The sequence below is a fragment of the Prunus avium genome, chromosome 8 (genome assembly GCF_965620075.1).
Source record: "Prunus avium chromosome 8, drPruAviu1.hap1.1, whole genome shotgun sequence".
Lineage (NCBI taxonomy): Eukaryota > Viridiplantae > Streptophyta > Magnoliopsida > Rosales > Rosaceae > Prunus > Prunus avium.
In genome coordinates, this window is record NC_142291.1 from 25,948,023 (window position 1) to 25,971,455 (window position 23,433).

Below are 23,433 nucleotides of genomic sequence, written 5' to 3' on the forward strand. Positions count from 1 at the left end.
TCAAGTTACTTCCGAGTCTCCTCCAAGTTATCTAGTTCCTTAGGTTCCCCTCTCTCAAGAGTCCGTAAGGTAAGACCTTTGTCCAAACAGTAAGTCCCAGTAGAGGCATGAGCTGTTAGGCACAAGAAGGTGAGAGAGAGAGAAAACCCATAGGTCCTTAGGTACCTTAGAGTCAGTCTTAGGAGTCACCCAAGAGTCTTTCTAACCTGTTTCAGAGGCATCAGTTTCAACTATTTTAAAAGAATTAACTGAAGGAATACCTAGGCATGGAAGTGACTTGACATGAACTTTGATTTGTTTAACTATATCTATATGACTCAGAGTCCAGGCAGGAGGATTGCTCTGGAGACGATCAAACAGGGGCTCACGTAACTTTCTTAGATTTTGATAAAAATCAGAAACATAATTCAAAGATCCTAAAAATCTCTGAAGTTGACTCTTCTCAAGAATTTGATCTGCAAACTTATATGCAAACTGGATAACTCGGTTGATTGGGCTTATTTGACTTTGGCTTATGTTGAATCCTAGAAACCTGACATTAACTTGGAATAACTTGATCTTCTTGGCTGAAATGACTAAACCATTAGTTTTAACTATCTGTAAAAACTTATGTAAATGCTTCCAGTGCTGCTCAATTGACTCAGAAAAGATAAGCACATCATCTATATAAACTATGGAAAATTGACTATAAGGATTAAAAATTTCATTCATTATGTTCTGGAATTCACTAGGCCATTTTTTAATTCAAAAGGCATAACATTCCACTTGTAATGACCGAAAGGGGTTACGAATGCGGTTTTGTACCTATCTGACTCTTTAACTTGAATTTGCCAAAAACCACTTTTCATATCAAATTTACTAAAGATAACTGTCTTTTCTAATCTGTTAACTAAGTCTCTTTTATTAGGAATTGGGTATCTAATCCATTCTAAAACTGAGTTAAGGGGCTTATAATTGATAACTAGACGAGGGGCTCCTGTTTCTAACTCGGCATTTTTCTGAACATAAAACGCTTGACAAGACGAGGGGGATTTACTCTTTCTAACTATTCCTTTGTTGACTAAATCCGTGACTTCGGCTTTGCATAATTCCATTAACTCTTGGCTCATTTGAATTGGACGGGCTTTGGTAGGAATATTCTTTTCACTAAATGACTTGACATAAGGTAAGGAAACGACATGTTGCTTTTGGTGCCAAAAAGCATTGGGTAAATCAGAACATACTTCATTTTTTAACTTTTCTTCAAATTTACTAATTTGCGACTGAAGTGACTTGTCGGTTAACTGTTGTTCTACTCGTTTAAACCTAATTTCTTCTTTTAAAAAGTTAACTTGGTTTGTTTTACTCTGAATTAACTTGACTGACTTGGAAATAGCTGACTTCTGTAGTGACTTAAGACTGTGTAATTCTGGCTTAGTTAAAAACTCAAATTTAACTCTTTCTCCTAATTGGCTTGAGGTGACTCCATCATATTCTACCTGAAAGGAACTCATAAAGTGTTCAGGAGTTGCCATGTCGAATTTGATGTTGCAAGGAATCTAAATTTATTCGTTTGTTTTACTTTAAATAATTTGTACATTATCTGAGTTGTGACTGTTGACGAAAGAACTACGTGTGGCTTGATCCCTCACCCAAGGATACGTAGGTAGCCTGGGATCTCACCTAGGTGCAACCGCGAAATAAACTATATTTATAAGGGTTTGATCGATGTGGGGTTTGTGATTGGATTCTGGGGTGGTTATTGGATTTGAACCCTATTTATTTTATTGTTGGGTTCGGTTTTTGAATATGTGTGTACGCCTGAAGCTTAATTTAAACTTGAGCGAGATCAAATGCTGGTTTATTTCCTCAGTCATCACTTGACTGAATGTTATTAAATAGTGTATGTGGTTCTGATAGGTCCTAGGACCTTTTTGAAGTAAAGGTTTGATTTTAGGTTTGGTTATCTTGTTTAACGGGTCTGAGGTCCTTATGACAGTGTGTATTGCATTGTGTGTGCTGCCAATTGAGATATAAATTGTGATTTTAACATGTGAGAAATTTGGGGAAAAGTCAAATTTTCAGGGGAGATTGTCGAAATTTCAGCAGAGAGTCTCGGTTTTAAGTAAGTGGGCCCGGCATCGGTGTGATGTCGGATTTTCCACAGGATTCGTCTCAGGTTCCGAGGGATTTGGGGCGGGTCCTGTCATTTTGTATCTAACTCATTGGTATAATATGTGGGTCTTTACTTTTTATTGATTAAATTGTATTTTATCCATATATTAGGAATATTATCAAAGAAAGAATTCAAAATTTAAATTATGTAATTCAAATACAAGGAAATAATGCATTAAATTTAGATTTTCAATGTCTTTTCCTCATCTACCTTAAAGGGTAAAATTGACACAACAAAATAATGTAATAAATGTCGAAGAACCTACATTTAAAACAAAAGACACAAGGACTAAACCCAATAACAGCTAATCGTTTTGAACCTAGGTCTAAGAAGCCCTTAAATTAATCAACGCAACAATTGCATGACAAAGAGGAACATGAACAAAGAAGAATAGAAGTGACTTTAAATTGCTGCTAGCTCAAGCCGCAACAATTGCCATTTGATTGCCCACACAACAGCTCTCTTTGCTCGACAGCCATCACTTGACATCAACTGAAGGCCGTACAACAGCTCTCTTTGCTCGCCCAGTTGGCCTGCCTCAGCCTCTTTCAGGTAATTCGTCGAACATCTTGGCCTTATCGTCAAGTTAAGTGCTACAAGTGTTTTAATATGTTGACATCAACTGCTTACTTTGTGCTTTTGGTAGTGACTGTTCTTGTTTGCTTTCTGATAGGATTTTTAGTACCTGCGCAAAGAGGGTTAAAATCACTGAAAATACTTGCAAGAATACAAGGTAATTGTAGTATAAATGCTCATGCAAGGTCGTTGTCCCCAAAGATTGTTTGACTAATTTGTAATTAAACTAACTCTTAGTTAATGATTAAAATAGATTTTATCAAAGATCTGAAATTTATGAATTTGAAAAGATTAAATGAACAATAAAAGAAATCGGAAAGTTGGGAAATTGAAGAAAAGCAAGTTTTAAAAACCAATTTATAAAAGCACTAGGGTTTCACCGTCACCTAGCAATCCTATGAATTTTTACCAATTACTTATGATTTGCATATGTCACTTTGAAGGTTAGGTTTTCCTAATTTATATTATACTTGGAACCTCCAACATAGAACGTATATCTAACATGCAACCCGTCCGGACGTTCGGATCAAATATGAACATGAATGACTCATTAAGTTTTGTGAAAACCCTTTAAAAAACCATGCAACCCTTAAGACGTGGTGTTCATCTTAAGTGAAATTACAATTATTAATCACGAGAAACCAGCGTCAATTCCAGGGAACCTTCCGACCAAAATTGCATCCAATTACTTTTCTAAAGATCCTAATGATGATCAAGCATTAAGACAAATAGATAGTTTAAAACAGTGATTAACAATTCAAAGTATGCATGCACTCAATCATAAACAATTAAATAAAAATCACATATTCATGCTAAGGTTCAAGGCTTCACCCTAGCAAAAGAGAGTTAGTTACGCATAATCATAACTAAAACCCAAGAAAATATCATTCCCATGAATAAGAATAAAAACACCTTGAAGTAGAAGTTCTTCAAAGACCCTAACAAAAGTGGCGTTCCAAAAGCCAAAAGAGAAGTCCTAAAATTTCTGTGAAAAATAACTTAGATACCTCCTCAAACCCCACAAGGAAACTAGGTTAAAATAAAATAATACTAGGATATAAAATCCAATTTGGATGAGGAGAATCTGCCCAAAATCTGCCCAACCACGTTTTAGCCTCAAATCTCCTCCAAAATCGGCCCAAGATAGCTTGTTTAAAAGATAAAAACATTCTGAACACTTCTCCAGAAGGTCACGAACCCATCTGAGGTCATCTTGGGCTCCAAAAACGCAATAAAGGTCCAAAACGTCACTATTCCAGCACCACGCACTAGGGGTGGGCATTTAAACCGAGAAACCGGAAAACCGAGCCGAACTGGATCGGAAAAAACTGGAAAAAACCGAGTTGACCAAAAATCAAACCAGTTGACCAAAAACCAGACCAAATCGGTTTAATCCGGTCCAGTTCCGGTTCTTATATTGAAAAAACTGGACCAGTCCAAACCGGACCGATCATATTAAATATATATTTTACTTACACATGGCGTTCTATTATTTGTGTTTGTATTAAAACATTGTAATTAAAAAGCAAGTTGGGTGTGCATTCATGATGTTGATGTCTTGGGCAGAGAAAATAAAACGGCTCTTTTCTATTATTTTTTTATGAAACCTTTCTTACTTTTTGTTTGAGGTCCACAGCTATTCTCTCACTTTCTCTGATCCCATGCCCATTTATATTAAAATATTGTAATTAAAACGCAAGTTGGGTGGGCATTCATGGGAAAATTCTACGGTGCGTCAGGCGCACTGATGCGCCACTTATTATAGACCATTGGATGAGTAGCTGGGGCATGTGGGGTAATCCAAAGCGTTGATTGTTGGTTACCGGTTAAATTGGTTGCTGTAGGTAAAACCAAATAAAAAATACTTGCTCTCTCAGTAAGAGACATTTCAAGTTTAGGGTTGGGTTTTTATTTCTTTCCCTTCAAGTTCGATTCCTTCCACAGCAGCTCCTCTCCTCCTTCTGCGACGACGAGACGATGCCCGCGACCACATCTCCTCTCCTCTCAAGTAGGTCATGGTCCTTCTTCTCCTTCTTCATTTCGTTCTCCTTTCTAGGGTTTTTGGTCTGGGTATCTTCCTTGTTGCTGCTGCTTCATTGCTGGTTTCTTTGTTTTGTTTTTTTAGGTTTTCATAGTTATGATTTCTCTGTCTCACTCTCATCTGGATCTCTGTGGATGGCTTTCTCTCAACCTCTCTGTGGTAGGTAAGAACTCTAATTTTCTCCCTCTCTTTCTAACTGTGCGATTTAGATGATTCGCATCATAGCAGAAAGTATTTCAACTTTGAATTTTGGTCTAGGCTTTCTAACAAAATGATTTATATGTCCTATTTTAATTTAGGGTTTAATGATTTGGGTATTGAATCGCAAGTCCTTATTTATTTATTTTGGTAATATTTTGGATTTATATAGGAATTTGGTAATTTTTTGAAATTATAATTCTGTTTTTTTTTCTTTCGAATTGTTCTCTCTCCCACCTCTCCCCTTTCTCCCTCTCAGATATACGTTGCTAATTTCTTACTTTTTTTATTATTTGAATTTGAGGGTAGGAAGCTTGAGAGTTGTTCATTCTTGATAATGATATGGGACTTTAAATTGATGGCCTTGAGACTGCATATTGTTCAAACCAAAAGCACTGGGTTCTTGAAGGAAGATGCTAGACGATGGAGTATCCATTTCAGCCTTGAAGAGATATTGCAGGTTTCTATTTTGTAAACTGTGTGTATTCTATGTTTGATAAAATAATGATCTAGAACTTGAGATAGGATTGAGACATTTATTGTCCTCCACGACAATGGAGCAAATTGGTGTCCATTACAACCCATGAGATCCATGACTTCTTATAATGTATTATTTTTGTGCTTGAGATAATTTAGTCTGAATTTTAGAGTAATATCTTTAGTTTCTTATGCAGTTTTAGAGATGCTCAACAACAGAGCATAGAATGTAGGTGTTGTAAGTTCTTTGTCCAATCTTCATCTTTGACATGAGTTATGCTATAGAATTTCATTGATAAAGTGACGGAAACTGATTAGTGATCATTCATACATCATTTTCATGTTCATGTTCAAAAGATAAACAATTGATCATTGTCTCTTAATGCGTCTAATTCTTCGACTTTTGAGCCGTCCACCATCACAACTATGCTCCTCTTTTTCCCAACTTTTTCTCTACATTCACAAAAACAAAAAAACAAAAATGCTATCATTGATGTGAATTTATGAATTTGAATTTATCTTCTTTTATGTATGAATTTGAATGTGTGAGATGATTCTCATCTTTGGCAATGTGTGAAATCATTAAACTCTCTGGCCTTCTAGGGGTTGATTTTAGGGAAAATTCTACAGTGGACCTGGCGCATCCATGCGCCAAGTCCTGTTCACCATTAGATTTTGTTAAAATTTCCTGGGTAAATCCACACCATTGAATGGGATAACCTAAAAACCTGCTCAGCAGGTTGAAAGAAAATTCCCAACCCGTCAAAACCTAAGCCCCCTCTTCACTCACTTCATCTTTCTATCTCTCGCTCTCTCTGATCCCAAACCCTCACTCTCTATCTCATCTAGATCCTTTTTCCTCTTCGTTTTCAGACTTAACGCCTGTACTCCTCTCTCTTTCTCTCATCTCAGCCTCCTTCTCTCATGTAGGGCGTCAAGGATCTGGCCAAAATGACATTGGTCATGAATGAGAGCTATGCAGACCGAAGGCTTCCTCACCATCGCAACCCCAAAGAGTTTGTTCCATTGGACCATTTGGCAGGTCAATTTTATGTTTTTCTCTTCCATCAAGATTACTCTCATTAATTTTCCCTTAATATGGATTATTATAATTGATTTTGTATTTAACAAGTTGGTGGGTGCTGGTGTTGCAGATCTTGAGTGGTGTGAAGGAGAATCTGGGTCAAAGTTTTCGAGCCCGGTCACTGAATCTAATAGCCAGGATTCATCACTCATTGCTTTGAAGCTAGGGAGGTTGGCTGATAGCAAAAATGGGCAGAATGGTCAACATTCTAAAGAGAGGTCTACAAGAGCTGGCATTAAGGGTTCATACTCTCACACTCCCACACGGCAAGTCCTTGGTTGTAACATGGATCTTAGCTCCTCAAAGGATTACCACGAGAGGCATATAGTTTGTGATACTCACTCCAAGACTCCTAAAGCGATTGTTAATGGCATTGAAGTTAATGTGACTCCGTCAGAGGAGAAAACAGTTGATGAAGAACCATTGGTGTTTGCCAATAAGCAGGTACACATATTTGATTTTATGTCTTTGTCCAATTTTTCATTGCCGTGCCTGTTCAAAGAATAATATGTGTATAATTATGTTCTCTTTTTGGAGGCAAAAAATGCATTTACAGCACTTCTGGAATCTGCAAATGTTCACTCCGATTGGACTTGGGAGCAGGTAGCTTGGCTATTCCATTCGTATTATCAACATCTTTTGTTGTTGAAGAGTCTTCTAACAGTTTTTGAAATGTTATATCAGACAATAGTGCGTTGAAAACTCTAGGTGAGAGGAAGCAAGCATTTAATGAGGTAATATTATTAATGATTTCTTAACTGCTTTAGAGTCTTGGTCGTTCTTTTGTTTATTTGCACATATTCAAGACTACTTTTATTTCATTAGAATTGTGCACTGCTCAATGACTCCCCCCCTAATTAATATTCATGATTTTTATCAAGAATATTTCGCATCATTTTCTGACCTAAAACTAATGAGATTTATTAATTTAGTACTTGGGTCAAAGGAAAAAACTGGAGAATGAAGAGAGGCGCATGAGGCAGAAAAAAGCTCGGGAAGAATTTTCAAAAATGTTTCAAGTATGTTGCTTTCTAGTCATAATTGGTTACTGCATTTTTCTTTAATAATTTTATAATACATCATGCCTTGATCTTAACAAAAAAGTTTGTATTTTGATATTTTTCGGAAGGAGTCCAAGGAACTTACGTCAGCAACCAGATGGAGGTTTACTCCTCTCTGTTCTATGAATAGTGTGATTTTGAGTTTAGTCTTTTTGATGTATTTTATGACTGGGAAGCATGCAAAATGTTTTAGATGTTCTGACTGATGTATTGGCCTGATCAGCAAAGCTCTCAGTATGTTTGAAAATGATGAACGATTCAAGGTTGTAGAATGAGCGAGGGACCGGGAAGATCTTTATGAGAGCTACATTGTAGAATTGGAGAGGAAGGTAACAATTTGCCTTTCATTTTTCATTTTCTGACTTATGCTATGCACCATTTGTAGATATCGTATTGTAAATTAGGGCCTTATATTTGACTCTTGATGTTATTAGAAAAGATTTTTGGTATCAAGTAGATAGGATTGAGAATTGCCTCTACATGCTTTAAACATGAATTATGTTGAAGAACCACCAATTGGACTGGTGGTATTGGCTTATTGGCTTGCTGTCTCACTTATTGTCCAGTTCTCCACTTGTTCTAACTCCCTTCAATTTGTGGATTTGTTTAAATTTGCATTTTCCAACTGTTGAATTTGCTTTGGTAAAACCGCCTTAAATGGTATCCTCATTTTCATTGCCCTTTAGGTGTACAAAACTCCATGGGGTGCTCATGTTACTTAATATAGATGTTGACACTTCCTAGATTGTAGGGAATATAAACTGACAGAAAAGAATACAATTTTGAGTTCTTTTCTCAAACAAAAGCAATAAAAAAACTACTGAGATACATTTATCTTTTAGAGTGAATTTATTGCCATGTATTAGTATTCCATTGTCATTCTCGTTTGGAGTGGGAAGATTAAAATTAGAGGTCTCATGTCACAGAGGATGCCTTTTCTTACTACCTAGGTTTCGATTCTTATATGCAGGAAAAAGAAAAGTCGGCTGAAGAGCATAAGCAGAATATTGCATAGTATAGAAAATTCCTGGAATCTTGTGACTTTATCAAGGTAAGCCTTGTAAAAGGAACGTGTACATGTATTTTATTATGACTGATTTTATCTATTACCTTTTGTCATGATCATCATTCATTTGCAGGTGAACAGCCAGTGGCGGAAAGTTCAAGATCGCTGAGAGGATGATGAGAGATGCTTGCATCTTGAAAAACTTGACAGGTTGCTCATTTTCCAGGTAGATCACATAATCTATGTTCAATCATGTGTGTGAGAAGATTGGTTGTGTTCATGTACCAGAACTATATGATGTTTTTTTTGTTGTTGCATGACTATATTCGCGACCTTGAGAAGGAAGAAGAGGAGCAAAATAAGGTACAGAAGGTATAATCCATATAAATGATAATTTATCTTTCTTCTAGTTCAATGTTCTTATCTTTGTGTTTCGCTAAATTTAAGGAACAATTGTGGCGGGTTGAGAGGAAAACCGCGATGAGTTTCGAAAGCTGATGGAAGAACATGTTGCCGACGGTACTCTTACAGCTAAAACTCACTTGCTCGATTACTGCATGAAGGTGCTCAACTCTAGTTGTTGTGGAGATAATATATGAAGAAGAGCTGCATAGTAAATCAAAAGACAAATGTTTGATTGCTTCTGCATCTGAAGCACTTTTGATAAGTGTTGTCTTTGGATTGTAGGTTAAAGACCTGTCTTCGTATGAAGCTATTGCATCTAATACCTCTGGTTCAACACCAAAAAAATTGTTTGAGGATGTTGCTGAAGAATTAGAGAAACAGGTGTGTAACCTAGCATCTTATACCATCATGTCTTGATCCATTAATCATCTGTATTTTAGCTAATGTTGAGAATAGAATCCGACATTGTGAATGTAAATATAATGTGATTTGTCAATGCAATTGGCAAACAGGTAGTGCCATTTGCATTCCAGTCGTGCAATTGACAAAGAAAGTAGTCTCATTTGCAATCCAGTTGAGCAATTGCCATTATATGTGCTCAATTAATTGAAAATGTAAATACAATATGTGATTTGTCAATGCAATTGACAAACATGTAGTGTAATTTGCATTCTAGTCAAGCAATTGACAATCAAAGTAGTCTCATTTGCATTCCAGTCGCCCAATTGTCATTATCTGTGCACAATTATGAAACGTAAAATTTCTCACTAATGATAAATCCTTTATAATTAATTGTATGTTCAAAAGGTTGTAATCTATGTGCAAAATCCTTCATATTAAGGATAAGCTTATTTCCGAAAAAAAACATTTGAATTGATTAAGGGTAAAATAAATATAAGTTATAACAAATGGAAAGTATTAGGTCATACGGATCGACATAAATTAAGTTACAAAGTATTAGAATTTCACATATTAACTTTTATTGTTAAGAATTATTATTTTTTGGTTAAATCATGTCTCACTTTTAAATAATGATGGAAATTTGTCTCACGTTTGGCCTTTGATATAAAAAAAATTAAAAAAAGTCTGCTTTACCATATATTATCGAATCGATACCCATCAATTGCCTATTTTGCTTTCACTCAGCCCCATCAAGTTGACAATCAATAAACAGACAACACGTAATTACCATTCCAATTTGTGAAAACCGAGTGCCTGATTGGCAATTAAACTCATGGTTTTATAAGATTTTGCATAAACTTTACAAGGTTTCGGACCTTGCATGCCCCAACTATGATAAAATAAGTCCTTGATTTTGTAAATCCTTGTTTTTACAAGAATGAGGAGCAATTTTACTTGTTTAAAGCCCAACAATTAATGAATATTGTAATGGAGATCATTTTTATTGTAAATTACGCTACTACAATATTATCGATGAAAGTGAACTTTAAAACGATGCCAAAGCTTGTAAATTTTAACCTAAATCTTGTAATTTACAAGATTAGGGATAAATTTTACAATGTTATAGAACAGTGATGTGCCCAACACTCTAATAAATTTTACCCTCGTTCCTTAATCTTGTAAAACATTTTTTACTAGAATAATGACCCATTTTACATTGCTAAGGTCCACCATTACTAGAATAATGACCCATTTTTATATGTTTATCTTAAAAATACAAAATTGAGGACCTTTTTTTTTATAACAATATTATGGATCTTAGTATTCCATAAACTTGTAAAATGTATCCATAAACTTGTAATATCATAAATAGAAATGATCTCTATTACAAGATTAGAGATAAACTTTACAATGTTATGGAACGGTTAAGTCCTAAACACTATGAAAACTGTGAGAGTGTACGTCTCACATATAATCTGACCAGCATTCAATTCAATTCAATTCAACTCGATTACTACTATTCCCCATTATATTCTTTTCTTGTATAATATAGCAAAATAATACATTCAAGATCCCAAAGTTTCACAAGTAAATTGAACTCAAATTTCATTCCATTACGTCAAAATAATTACATTGTTTGATATTCAATAGTCTCAACTACATGTTTTTTTTCTTCTGATAACTACAATGTAATTTTTCTACAACTGAAAGTAATGTTGTCCCAAGATGAAAAAGAGTTGAACCAAATTGCAAACGATCCTCAACGACAACCAAAAAGAATGGATCTTTTTGGTTCAACTGTCATAAAAAAGAAAAATGGTCATAAAAATGGATATAGAAGATATAAAAGGGCAAATTACCATTGGGGAAGAACATCAAGCTGTTTAACACAGAGATAAAAGGCCAAATTACCATTGGGGAAGAACATCCTTATTTATGGCTGGGAAGCTACACACTGCCAGAAAATATAAAACATAATACAAAATTGTTAACATTAAAGTGAGAAGACAAACAGAATTAATGTTTGATGTCTAAGAAGTGACCACGGTGAGGAAAATAATGTTAGAAATGTGCCCTAAGAGCCAATACATTTGATGTAATCTCCTTAGAATACATTTCGTATATGATATATAAAGGGCAAACTTAATTTGTTATCTTTTACATCGTGTAAAGAAACAAATGTCCAGGGTATGCTAAATAAGAGATAAAGTAATCTAAAGAAGATTAGATTCATGAGACCTTTAATCTCTAATTGTAGTATCCCAAAATGTTCCTAATCATAGGTTATCAAATGGGCATTGATAAACCGTCAAGATTAGCGCATATTATGTATGCTCAATTGGGAGGATGGTTAGTCTCAAACCATTTGTGTAGTTGACACTAATACAAGTATGTGGGTGCTCATTAGTGAATGAGTACACTGAACGCGATCAACCGTAGTTCTCATATGGAGTATTTATCTACATGTCAAATGAGAACTCATAGTTGCAATAATGCAAATTAGTCCTTAGACCTGAGGCATCATGGTTGTCTTGTGATGCGTTATTGATCTTTGATAGCTCTTAAAGGCAAGCCGTAAAAGATTTGTCTTAAGTGTTGTTGGGATCTCTTAATTCATCATAGGGGCATGTGAATGTACAATAAGGAATCTCTACTTTCGATAAAGAAGGAGAATGTTTCAAGATGTGATTCAGTAAATCTTTGGCCAAAGTATTTTGAGCTTGATTTAGAAAGTTGTTCTTAATCATGTTCTTTTGAATCACATGAGGTTATAAATCATATTAGGGGTTTGACATAATCAATCCGTACCCTAATAATATGATTTGAAACATTGTATAAGAGAAGGACCGTATTGCATTGCAATTCCAACTGAATAAGTTCTTCATCTATTCTGGTTAGCTTGGGTAGCTTTGATATATTGCTAGATGTCACTCTTGGCTTGTGGAAGTCCTAGGATTGATTGTGATCGATCCAAATAAAGGAAGAATTAAAAAGGGGTTTTAATTCCAGTTGGTTAGAAAGAGTTCTAATATTTTCCCACTGCCTTGCTAATTAGAACCTAATGGATCGCACACCTTAAATGGTTAACTTTGAGTAATACAAATGAGAATGAGAAAATCAATTTGATTGATTGGATGTGGATGATTTACTACGTGTAAAAACGTATTTGGGCTAAGTAATAGTTAACGGAAAGCCCAAATGGTTGGGTATCAAGCCCAAGGGCTTAAGACACCTAAATATTATGGTTTAAGTGTCATAAGGCCCGATTTTGGAAGCCCAATGGGGTTTAGCCGAAAATGCTTAAGTGAATGTGTATGGGAATTGTTTCCATAAGCTCATTAACACACAAACACAATCCAACATCAACCAAATGGGTTTGGGAGATCAAAGAGAGATAGAAGAGAGTTTTCAAGAGTGAAACACTTTCATCTTTCAAAGTGGTTTAGATTGAAACCAATCTTGAGAATCTTGCACTAGCATCCAAGTATTCTCAAGATACTTATTCTCATATCAAGGTTCCATTGGTGTGGAGACTTAGAGGCCATATACTTTTGTGGCTCACATGGAGGAGAAAGATCAAGGAGCAAAGATCAAAGATCAAGGAGGAGATCAACAAAGAGGAAATCATCAAGAGAAGACCAAACACAAATTGGTTCATATAATTGCTTCAAGGGTAATTAGATCTTATCCTTTCTCTTGAATTTTCATTTATGAAAAACATATCAATGTTCATGGCTTAAGATACTTGGAAGAAGTTTTGTTTTTGGATTTAAACAACCACCTTAGACTTCCGCTGCGATTAATTTGATTAAATGCATGTTTAATATTCAAATGAACTTTGGAAAAATGTTTTGAAATTCCTACAAATAAAAGGATGAAAAACAGAATCCATCAATTAAATGTCAAGAAGCATGAAAAAATAAAAATCACACTCCTAAAAATGAAGGTGTACATACAAAGCATAAAAAGCTACAAAAGAATCTTTCCCGTGGTAATATAGGCAGAAAATATGGCCTCCATATAACAAAAAGATGTGCTTACACAACAAATTGACACAACAAATCCATTTTTCTTTCATTTACACAGAAAAAATCATGTACAAACCATCTAGACAAATAATTCAAATACATCTTAAACCATCTAAGAAGTTAACTCACTACAAGAAAAAAGCCTTTTAACAAGGTCTTTATGTACTGTCAATTAGTGGTCTACTTGTTCTTCCAAGGATATTGACTGTGGCTAGACACATAAATAAACAAAAGAAGAATTAATAGAAAATCAGTAAAACTATCAACCTATTATTAACCAACTAATAAGAATTCCAAAGTTTTAGATAGTTCTAAACACACAAGGACTTGAAATTGGTAAACACAAGTGGAGCCCAATTCCAACAAAAGTTAAAATCTATGCAGCCATCCAAAGTTGTTGCGATAATTCAATAATCATTTTCACAGTGCAGCCAAGATGTGAAGAATGAAAGAAGAAATAATATTTATATTTGAAGTGTAAGTCTGCAGCCCATGTGCAATTGCAAGTGCCGCCAGCCAAAGAGAGGAATGTAGCAGTCCACTTAAGAGAATATTGCAGGGCAAGGTTTGAACACTTTATTGTGAATTCCATCCAAAGAAAAGAAAAGAAAGGCAATTAACAAATGAGATGCAGCTGGTGGACGCCACACTTTAGCTTTGTCAGGTTTTAGGGAGTGTAGCAGCTAACTCAAGAGAATATTGCAACAAAAGCAACTAGATGAATGACCAATGCAGAGCCCACGTGAAGAGAGCACAAAACATGGCAGCCAGCACTTGAATTTTGCAGCTGAATTTGAAGGTCTCCAACCTCTATAAATAGAGAACAACGGCAAGTGAAGTGGGTGTGCAGATACAGAGCCTTACAGCAAAGAGAGCAAGGATAGAGAGAAGGAGTGAACCGAGAGCTATTTGGGCTCTCTTGTAGTTGTTCCTCACCTCTCATAGTTCTCATTTATTTCTTATGTATTTTATTTTCTTTGTTTTGTTTTTATTTTTAATTATGTCTACCTAAACTCATAGATTAAGGTTGAGGAGGAAACACCATTATGAAATAAAATTCTAGTTTTATCTTTCAATTCCCTACTATTTTGTTCTTCACTGTTTATAATTTTTCACTTCATGATTCTTTGACTATTAATAAACTCCTTGTCATGATTCTTTGACTATTAATTTCTCTAACAAGAAAAACAGAGAATTAATTCAAAAAATGGTGAATGCAGAGTCCAGGGCAACAACCAATTGAACATATGACAACATTATCATATATCAAATTGAATACTTGGGATATATAAACAAAAATCTACACCACTGTCATTGACATAAGAGTATTAAGTACTGAAAAAAAAATTGCTCGGATTCATAGAAGAGTCAAATTGTCAAAATACAAAAGGAAAACGTTGTAATCATTGCCATGTTCAGATTGCAAATTAAACCATGAATTAAAACAACACAAGAGCAATGGCCATGTTGTACAACCATTGGTCTCTCTGGTACCTTTCATATATTATCATAAAAAGTCTCCACTAAATAAGAGTGTTTACCAGACTAATCTATCATTGTAACTGGAATAACATTCACATCAATTCCTTGCTGTCGCAGAAAATCCATCTCCTCCCCACCCCTACCAAACACCTAAAGACAAAAAATACGTTTCACTACAAATTTGATAGGACACCACAATACCACAAGTAACAAACTGTCATACTTCAATGTAGGAACTCACCAGTGGATCCCTTCCTTTTAGTCTCACAACATTAGCTCCAGCTTCAGCAAAACTCAGTAGAAATTCATGTAGCACCTCCTGAAAGGGGGAAAAAACGATTCAGCTCTTTCCCAAGACCCCAAAGTAAAGCCCCAATTCACTTCTCTAACCCAGATACAAATTAACACAAACCCAAATACCCAATTCACCAAATTGCCTAAAGATTTCAAATTTATAGTAAGAGAGAACCCATATCAGAAACTCAATTGAAAATCAAAATAAAATTTGAAAGGTTGTTTCAGCTAATACAAGAAATGCTGATAAAGATTAGTGTTTTACCTGGATTCTGCTGTGGTACCCAGCAGTCTTGCCCACATAGAGAAGTCTAGCACCAGAGTCAACCAATTCCAACGCATCATTGGACACCAACCTATCATACAACAATAGATCAGCATTCTGAATAACTCTATAAGCCTTCGATGTCAGGAACTCAGGGTCCCCAAGCCCTGTCCCCACCAAGAACACATTTCCAGGCCCACACTTGCCGCTGCCACACCCTCCTTCGACCAAGAACACATCTCAAGGGGATGAGAGATTACAAGTGGAAGGTGGACTTAATTAAAAGTGGTTATTGTCGGGGGAATAGATTGAAATCAGAATTTGTTTGTGATTGAATGTGGGAGACAATGGGTCACGCGAAGGGGGAGACAGAGGGAGTACGGGAGAGAGGGAGAAATAGAGAGCGAGAGAGAGAGAGAAAGAGAGGAAGACCAGTGGTCTTCGTGTCCGGAGAGGAGGAGTAGTCGTCGTCGCCGGTGGTTTGTGGATGAGAGCGCAGGTAGTGTAGATGAAGCGAGCGTTGGGTTTTGTTCTTGGGCTAGTGTAGATGACGATGAAGCGTTGGGTTTTGTTTTTATTTTTTTATTTTTTTATTTTGGGCCATATGTGACGCTGCCAATCTTCACCCAATAAAATTTTCAGTCCTCACTTTTATATATTATACAGTGTTTCTTCTTCTGTGACGAATGTGCAATATTCGTCACATTTAGTTAAAAAAAATTGGGCGCCGAGATTTCCCGCTATATAATTTGTGACGACACCGAAATTATAATGTGACGAAGATGGAGCGAAAATTTTTTTAGGTCCTTTCAAGACGTTTAGGTGACGACTTGCAAAATTTTCTCACTTATACAAGCCAAATGTGACGGAATTTTCAGCGTCACGTAAAATTTGGTCACAGAAGGCCTGTTTTCTTGTAGTGAATGCAATTGACAAACAGTGAGTTGGAAATTGAATAAGAATAATACAATTGACAAACAGTTGGTTTGTAATTGAACAAAAAGAATGCAATTGACAAACTGTAAGTTTGAAATTGCAAACGTGCATGCATGCCTTTTTTCAACCCTTTTGGCTTGGTTTTCCATAGGATTTCAATTCCCTTTCGAAATAGTTTTGTAACCCCAAAGCTTATGTAACTTGTTTGATGCTATAAACGTATTATATAATGATGTCAAATATGATCGTGTATTGTTGTACGTAAATGGATTGAATGAGTTAATTTGAAAGGAAGTGACCATAAGATGGAAAGGGTACTGATAGATTGGGTCGCCTAGGAGGAAGCGAAAATAACTCAATTGACAAACAGTGCGTTTGGAATTGAATAAACATAATGCAATTGACGAACAGTAAGTTAGAAATTGAACAAGATAATGCAATTGACAAACCGTCTGTTTGAAATTGCAAACGTGCATGCATGCCTATTTTCTTAACGTTTGGCTTCGTTTTCCACAGGATTTCACTTCCCATTTACGATATTACAATAGGAAGGACTTGTATTACACTGTTGGACATTTGTGTTCCATTATATTATAAAATCAATTCTTAATCGTGTAATATCGTAATTTACAAAAAAAGAACATATAGTACAATACTAGGTAAAGTGGAACATTCATAAGTTAAATTAGGTCCCTATACTTGTAAATACGGATGTTTACAATATTAAGGTCTCATATTACTCTGTTTTGGACAGCTGTGTTCCGTAGAATTGTAAAACCCATCCGTAATCTTGTAATATCGTAATTTACAAGGATAAAGACATCTAGTACAATATTAAGGTAACTAGGGACATTAGGAAAGTAAATTGAGTCATTATACGTGTAAACACAAATGTTTACTATATTAAGGTATCGTATTACTCTGTTTAGGACAGTCATGTTCCACAAGATTGTAAAATGCATCCTTAATCTTGTAATATCGAAATTTACAAAGATAAAAATATGTAGTACAATATTAGGGTAAATGGGAACATTCGGATGGTAAATTGGGTCCTTATACTTGTAAACTCGGATGTTTACAATACTAAGGTCTTGTATTACTCTTTTATGGATAGTTATGTTCCAGAACATTGTAAAACCCATCCTTAATCTTGTAATATCGTAATTTACAAGGATAAAGACATCTAGTACAATATTAAGGTAACTAGGGACATTAGGAAAGTAAATTGTGTCCTTATACGTGTAAACACAAATGTTTACATTATTAAGGTATCGTATTACTCTGTTTAGGATAGTCATGTTCCACAAGATTGTAAAATGCATCCTTAATCTTGTAATATCAAAATTTACAAAGATAAAGACATGTAGTACAATATTAGGGTAAATGGGAACATTCAGATGGTAAATTGGGTCCTTATACTTGTAAACTCGGATGTTTACAATACTAAGGTCTTGTATTACTCTTTTATGGATAGTTATGTTCCAGAACATTGTAAAACTCATCATTAATCTTGTAATATCGTAATTTACAAAGAGAAGGACGTCTAGTACAATATTAAGGTAACTAGGGACATTAGGAAAGTAAATTGAGTCCTTATACGTGTAAACACAAACGTTTACTATATTAAGGTCTTGTTTTACTCGGTTTTGGACAGTTATGTTCCATATGATTGTAAAATGCATCCTTAATCTTGTAATATCGTAATTTACAAAGATAAAGACATGTAGTACAATATTAGGGTAAATGTGAACATTCGGATGGTAAATTGGGTCCTTATACTTGTAAACTCGGATGTTTACAATACTAAGGTCTTGTATTACTCTTTTATGGATAGTTATATTCCAGAACATTGTAAAACCCATCCTTAATCTTGTAACATCGTAATTTACAAAGAAAAGGACGTCTAGTACAATATTAAGGTAACTAGGGACATTAGGAAAGTAAATTGAGTCCTTATGCGTGTAAACACAAACGTTTACTATATTAAGGTCTTGTTTTACTCGATTTTGGACAGTTATGTTCCATGTGATTGTAAAATGCATCCTTAATCTTGTAATATCGAAATTTACAAAGATAAAGACATGTAGTACATTATTAGGGTAAATGGGAACATTCGGATGGTAAATTGGGTCCTTATACTTGTAAACTCGGATGTTTACAATACTAAGGTCTTGTATTACTCTTTTATGGATAGTTATGTTCCAGAACATTGTAAAACCCATCCTTAATCTTGTAATATCGTAATTTACAAAGAGAAGGACGTTTAGTACAATATTAAGGTAACTAGGGACATTAGGAAAGTAAATTGAGTCCTTATACGTGTAAACACAAACTTTTACTATATTAAAGTCTTGTTTTACTCGGTTTTGGACAGTTATGTTCCATTTGATTGTAAAATGCATCCTTAATCTTGTAATATCATAATTTACAAAGATAAAGACATGTAGTACAATATTAGGGTAAATGGGAACATTCGGAAGGTAAATTGGGTCCTTATACTTGTAAACTCGGATGTTTACAATACTATGGATTAGGTGAACCCTAATGTTGTAATCATAGTTCAAAAACTTGTAAACAGCTACCCAAATCTTGTAACTTATAAGTTTTAGGATCCTCTTACAATGTTATGATACTCTCATATCCAAACTACTGTAAATCACTATCCAATCATATGCCAATTGCCAAACAGGAAGGGCATAATTGCATGACCCTTATGCAATTGTATTTTCAAAAAGTGGAAACTTGATAACTTGTATAACCGGTAACCAATTTTTTTAAAAATCTGGGAGCATCATAAAGGACAAATGGTGCATGGGTGCACCTGGTGCACTGTAGAAGGTGCCGGCATTCATGATGTTGATGTCTTCGGCAGAGAGAAGAGAACGACTTTTTTTAATTTTTTAATGAAATCTTTCATACTTTTTGACGTCTCTTGTTTATCCCTCCCATTTCTCTGATTTCTTCTTTCTCTCTCATTCTTTCTTTCCTCTCTTCTTGCTCACCGGTTCTTTCTTCCTCTCTTTCTCCGATTTCTTTCTTTTCTCTACTCTCATGTCATTTATTCTTTCTTTCCTCTCTTCTTTCTCACTAATTATTTCTTCATCTCCTTCTCTTATTATTATTATTTTTATTTCTCACCAGGTCTTTATTGCTAAAATATGAATATGATTTTGAATATGTTAGGTTCTTCTTTTATTCTTCTCCATAAGGAGGTAATATAAGAGTTTACATGAGTGCTTTACAAGGAATTAGATCCAGTAAAGAATTAGGAAAGTATCTCCTAATTATATAATGATTTGACAACTATATAAAATAGGAAAGTAAATCCCTTAATTAACCAAAGGAAATAAATCTATAAAATAGGAAAGTAAATCCCCTAATTAATCACTTCTCTTCTTCTCCTCTTTGTCCGATTTCTCTTTTGGTTTCTTACTCTCCTTTGGTGCATCATTGCTGGATAGTTTTTTTTTTTTTTTTTGTATCTTTTAAGGTTCAGATATGGTTTTTCTTGTATGGATTCGGCGATTTGCTCCATTGCTTTGTGTAAAAATATCAGTTAGGCTAAGAGCCGGTCCAAAGCGTGAAAAACCGAAATCGAACCGGACTTAAACCGGCCCGGGTTGGTTCGGTTTTCTTTGGTATTTAAGTTAAAACCTGAATCGAACCGAATCGGATAAACAGTACCGGTTTCGATTTCGGTTTTGTCTAAGAACCGGGCCAAACCGGACCCTGCCCAGCCCTACCACGCACTGCTCCTTTATTTTATTGCCAGAAAATAATCGCTTGGTATAAAAATCTGAAATTTTTATACGATCAAGCTAAGTGACTCACGAACGTCCTCCAACTGGAATTACTCCAAAATTCATCCATTTGATTATGTTTTGCTCCAGAGGAAGTCAAAAGTCCTACATTAGAAATATAATTCAAAGTATCAAAATTCTTCCAAAATATCAACCAAAATATACTAAGAATTGAATTAAATATATGATATAAAATATGCCCATCACTTTCTTAGCCAAACATGGGGTCCTCCAAGGCTCTAGCCAAGAACAAGGACAGATTTTGGGCCCCTTTTTAACAAGTTAATGAAAGAGGAATGGGGCAAAAGAGTAGGAACTAAATGCCAGTGAGAAAATGGGGAAGAATCAGATAAACTTTTTCAAAAAGAGTAGGAACTAAATCCTACTCACAGATGAAGGTGCTTGGGGTTTTCTTAGTCAAATACTTGAGGAGTTTCAATACTTTTCATTTGACAGAAACGCTCTTCTTGCATATATCAATCATGTTCTTCAATACCCACAATCAATGTCGTCCAATATTAATGTTGGACAATTTTGTTTATTAAAAACAGATTATGTGGATCATTTGAGTTTGGTACTCTGAATTTTGGTGCGAATGACTTTATTCCTGAACCAAACACAAAATTTTCTCTCCTTCCTTGTAATTCAAGTCATTGTTGTTTAGCTTCATATAAACCAAAATTCAATGTTTAACTTTTTTTCCAGTTTTGTTGGTATGATTTCCAATTGACGTGAAGCTTGTTGTTCAAATTTTCTGAATTGAGAAATATTCAGACAAACACTCATCTTTATTTGCTGTTGGTTATTTTTGCTATTTTTTAAAAATGAATAAAAACTCTGGCTTGTTTTGGTTTCAACTTTTTGTACTAGGGAAATATTGAAGACCTCACTTTGCTTGATTATTAGTTAGTTCATGGTGCACAATTAAATAGTTACAATTTAATTTTGTTAAGAGTTTTTACTATTAACAGTGGCACGCTCGCAATCTCATAAATCTAAATTTCAATGGTCAATCCACAATGGCCGTGGGATTTCAGGGTGAACACAGACTTTACAAATTACAAGACCTCATATTGGAGTCACAGTAGGATGATTAGGTTCAGAGCCCTGCAACTTCTCTGCCCAGCATGAACTGTAAAGAGAAAAGGAGTTCAAATCCAAATTTTTGTTCCTCTTTAACTCTTCCAATAATTTCCACGGCACCTTCTACAGTGCACCAGGTGCACCCATGCACCATTTGTCCTTTATGATGCTCCCAGATTTTTAAAAAAATTGGTTACCGGCTATACAAGTTATCAAGTTTCCACTTTTTGAAAATGCAATTGCATAAGGGTCATGCAATTATGCTCTTCCTGTTTGGCAATTGACATATGATTGGATAGTGATTTACAGTAGTTTGGATATGAGAATACCATAACATTGTAAGAGGATCCTAAAACTTATAAGTTATAAGATTTGGGTAGCGGTTTACAAATTTTTGAACCATGATTACAACATTAGGGTTCACCTAATCCATAATGTTGTAAATACTCATTTACAAGGATATGGATCCACATTACAAGGAATTGGTAACTCCGGACCATGAGGATGTAAATTGGGTCCTTATTCTAGTAAAATAAGGGTTTACAAGATTAAGGGCTGATTTTACAATTTTGGGATACGAGGGTACCAAAACATTGTAAAAAGAATCCCTAAACTTGTAACTTATAAGTTTTTGGTAACAATTTACAAGGTTTTGCTCATGGATTACAACGTTAGGGTTCACCAAATTCATAATGTTGTAAATCATATATTTACAAAAATATAGATCCATATTACAAATGATTGGTAATAGTGGACATTAGGGATGTAAATTGGGTCCTTATTCTAGTAAACAATGGTTAAGGATGGATTTTACAATCTTATGGAACATAAATGTCCAAAATAGAGTAATACGAGACCTTAATATTGTAAATATTTGTGTTTACAAGTATAATGACCTAATTTACTTTCCTAAGGTCCCTAGTTACCTTAATATTGTACTAGATGTCTTTATCCTTGTAAATTACGATATTACAAGATTACGGATGAGTTTTACAATCTTCAGGAACATAACTATCCATAAAAGAGTAATACAAGACCTTAGTATTGTAAACATCCGAGTTTACAAGTATAAGGACCCAATTTACCTTCCGAATGTTCCCATTTACCCTAATATTGTACTACATGTCTTTATCTTTGTAAATTACGATATTACAATATTAAGGATGCATTTTACAATCATATGGAACATAACTGTCCAAAACCGAGTAAAACAAGACCTTAATATAGTAAACGTTTGTGTTTACACATATAAGGACTCAATTTACTTTCCTAATGTCCATAGTTACCTTAATATTGTATTAGACGTCCTTCTCTTTGTAAATTACGATATTACAAGATTAAGGATGGGTTTTACAATCTCCTGGAATATAACTATCCAAAATAGAGTAATACGAGACCTTAATATTGTAAACATCCATGTTTACAATACTAAGGACCCAATTTACCTTCTGAATGTTCCCCTTGACCCTAATATTGTATTACATGTCTTTATCTTTGTAAATTACGATATTACAAGATTAAGGATGCATTTTACAATCATATGGAACATAACTGTCCAAAACCAAGTAAAACAAGACCTTAATATAGTAAACGTTTGTGTTTACACGTATAAGGACTCAATTTACTTTCCTAATGTCCCTAGTAACCTTAATATTGTACTAGACGTCATTCTCTTTGTAAATTACGATATTACAAGATTAAGGATGAGTTTTACAATCTCATGGAACATAACTATCCAAAATAGAGTAATACGAGACCTTAATATTGTAAACATCCATGTTTACAATACTAAGGACCCAATTTACCTTCCGAATGTTCCCCTTGACCCTAATATTGTACTACATGTCTTTATCTTTGTAAATTACGATATTACAATATTAAGGATGCATTTTACAATCATATGGAACATAACTGTCCAAAATCAAGTAAAACAAGACCTTAATATAGTAAACGTTTGTGTTTACACGTATAAGGACTCAATTTACTTTCCTAATGTCCCTAGTTACCTTAATATTGTACTAGACGTCCTTCTCTTTGTAAATTACGATATTACAAGATTAAAGATGAGTTTTACAATCTCCTGGAACATAACTATCCAAAATAGAGTAATACGAGACCTTAATATTGTAAATATTCATGT

General features: G+C 34.7%; 2 protein-coding genes and 2 long non-coding RNA genes across 11 annotated transcripts in view; 3 read left to right on the plus strand and 1 right to left on the minus strand.

Moving 5' to 3' along the window:
* Window positions 1–2,587: 2,587 nt before the first annotated feature.
* Window positions 2,588–23,433, plus strand: part of LOC148292401 (uncharacterized) — a 44,942-nt gene continuing 24,096 nt past the window's right edge. Inside the window, exon 1 of the long non-coding RNA XR_015826302.1 lies at window positions 2,588–2,707. This is a non-coding gene — a long non-coding RNA (uncharacterized LOC148292401). The remainder of the gene's footprint in view (window positions 2,708–23,433) is intronic.
* LOC148292402 (uncharacterized) lies at window positions 4,455–5,550 on the plus strand. 2 transcript variants are annotated; one of them, XR_015826301.1, is made up of 3 exons: window positions 4,455–4,743; window positions 4,857–4,935; window positions 5,280–5,550. It is a non-coding gene; the product is annotated as an uncharacterized LOC148292402 (long non-coding RNA). The 2 variants fall into 2 exon arrangements; XR_015826300.1 differs by having other exon boundaries at window positions 4,455–4,739.
* LOC110761412 (pre-mRNA-processing protein 40A) lies at window positions 6,199–9,734 on the plus strand. 6 transcript variants are annotated; one of them, XM_088245470.1, is made up of 12 exons: window positions 6,199–6,489; window positions 6,602–6,975; window positions 7,069–7,134; window positions 7,216–7,265; window positions 7,464–7,550; window positions 7,661–7,695; window positions 7,816–7,921; window positions 8,563–8,643; window positions 8,732–8,824; window positions 8,941–8,970; window positions 9,046–9,161; window positions 9,286–9,734. In XM_088245470.1, the coding sequence occupies exons 1-4, from the start codon at window positions 6,399–6,401 to the stop codon at window positions 7,228–7,230; spliced, it is 546 nt and encodes a 181-aa protein (XP_088101596.1). In that variant the 5' UTR covers window positions 6,199–6,398; the 3' UTR covers window positions 7,231–7,265; window positions 7,464–7,550; window positions 7,661–7,695; window positions 7,816–7,921; window positions 8,563–8,643; window positions 8,732–8,824; window positions 8,941–8,970; window positions 9,046–9,161; window positions 9,286–9,734. The 6 variants fall into 6 exon arrangements, with proteins under 6 accessions (XP_088101596.1, XP_088101594.1, XP_088101597.1 ...); XM_088245468.1 differs by having other exon boundaries at window positions 8,941–8,961; XM_088245471.1 differs by having other exon boundaries at window positions 7,786–7,921; window positions 8,941–8,961; window positions 9,046–9,734.
* On the minus strand, window positions 10,985–16,102 carry LOC148292403 (S-adenosyl-L-methionine-dependent uroporphyrinogen III methyltransferase, chloroplastic-like). 2 transcript variants are annotated; one of them, XM_088245473.1, is made up of 6 exons: window positions 15,652–16,101; window positions 15,475–15,565; window positions 15,157–15,234; window positions 14,975–15,065; window positions 11,317–11,359; window positions 10,985–11,202 (listed from the first exon to the last, which is right to left on the minus strand). In XM_088245473.1, exons 1-4 carry the CDS (start codon window positions 15,711–15,713, stop codon window positions 14,979–14,981), a joined length of 318 nt encoding a protein of 105 aa, XP_088101599.1. In that variant the 5' UTR covers window positions 15,714–16,101; the 3' UTR covers window positions 10,985–11,202; window positions 11,317–11,359; window positions 14,975–14,978. The 2 variants fall into 2 exon arrangements, with proteins under 2 accessions (XP_088101599.1, XP_088101600.1); XM_088245474.1 differs by lacking the exon at window positions 14,975–15,065 and having other exon boundaries at window positions 15,652–16,102.

Excerpts from the sequence above, each read along its gene's own strand:
- LOC148292403 (XM_088245473.1), bottom strand. The coding sequence starts at position 15,713 with ATGTGTTCTTGGTCGAAGGAGGGTGTGGCAGCGGCAAGTGTGGGCCTG. Across the intron at positions 15,235-15,474 it reads GGTACCACAGCAGAATCCAG|GAGGTGCTACATGAATTTCT; the intron begins GTAAAACACTAA and ends TCCCCCTTTCAG. Across the intron at positions 15,066-15,156 it reads TAAAAGGAAGGGATCCACTG|GTGTTTGGTAGGGGTGGGGA; the intron begins GTGAGTTCCTAC and ends TTTTGTCTTTAG.
- LOC110761412 (XM_088245471.1), top strand. The coding sequence starts at position 6,399 with ATGACATTGGTCATGAATGAGAGCTATGCAGACCGAAGGCTTCCTCAC. Across the intron at positions 6,490-6,601 it reads TCCATTGGACCATTTGGCAG|ATCTTGAGTGGTGTGAAGGA; the intron begins GTCAATTTTATG and ends CTGGTGTTGCAG. Across the intron at positions 6,976-7,068 it reads TGGTGTTTGCCAATAAGCAG|GCAAAAAATGCATTTACAGC; the intron begins GTACACATATTT and ends CTCTTTTTGGAG.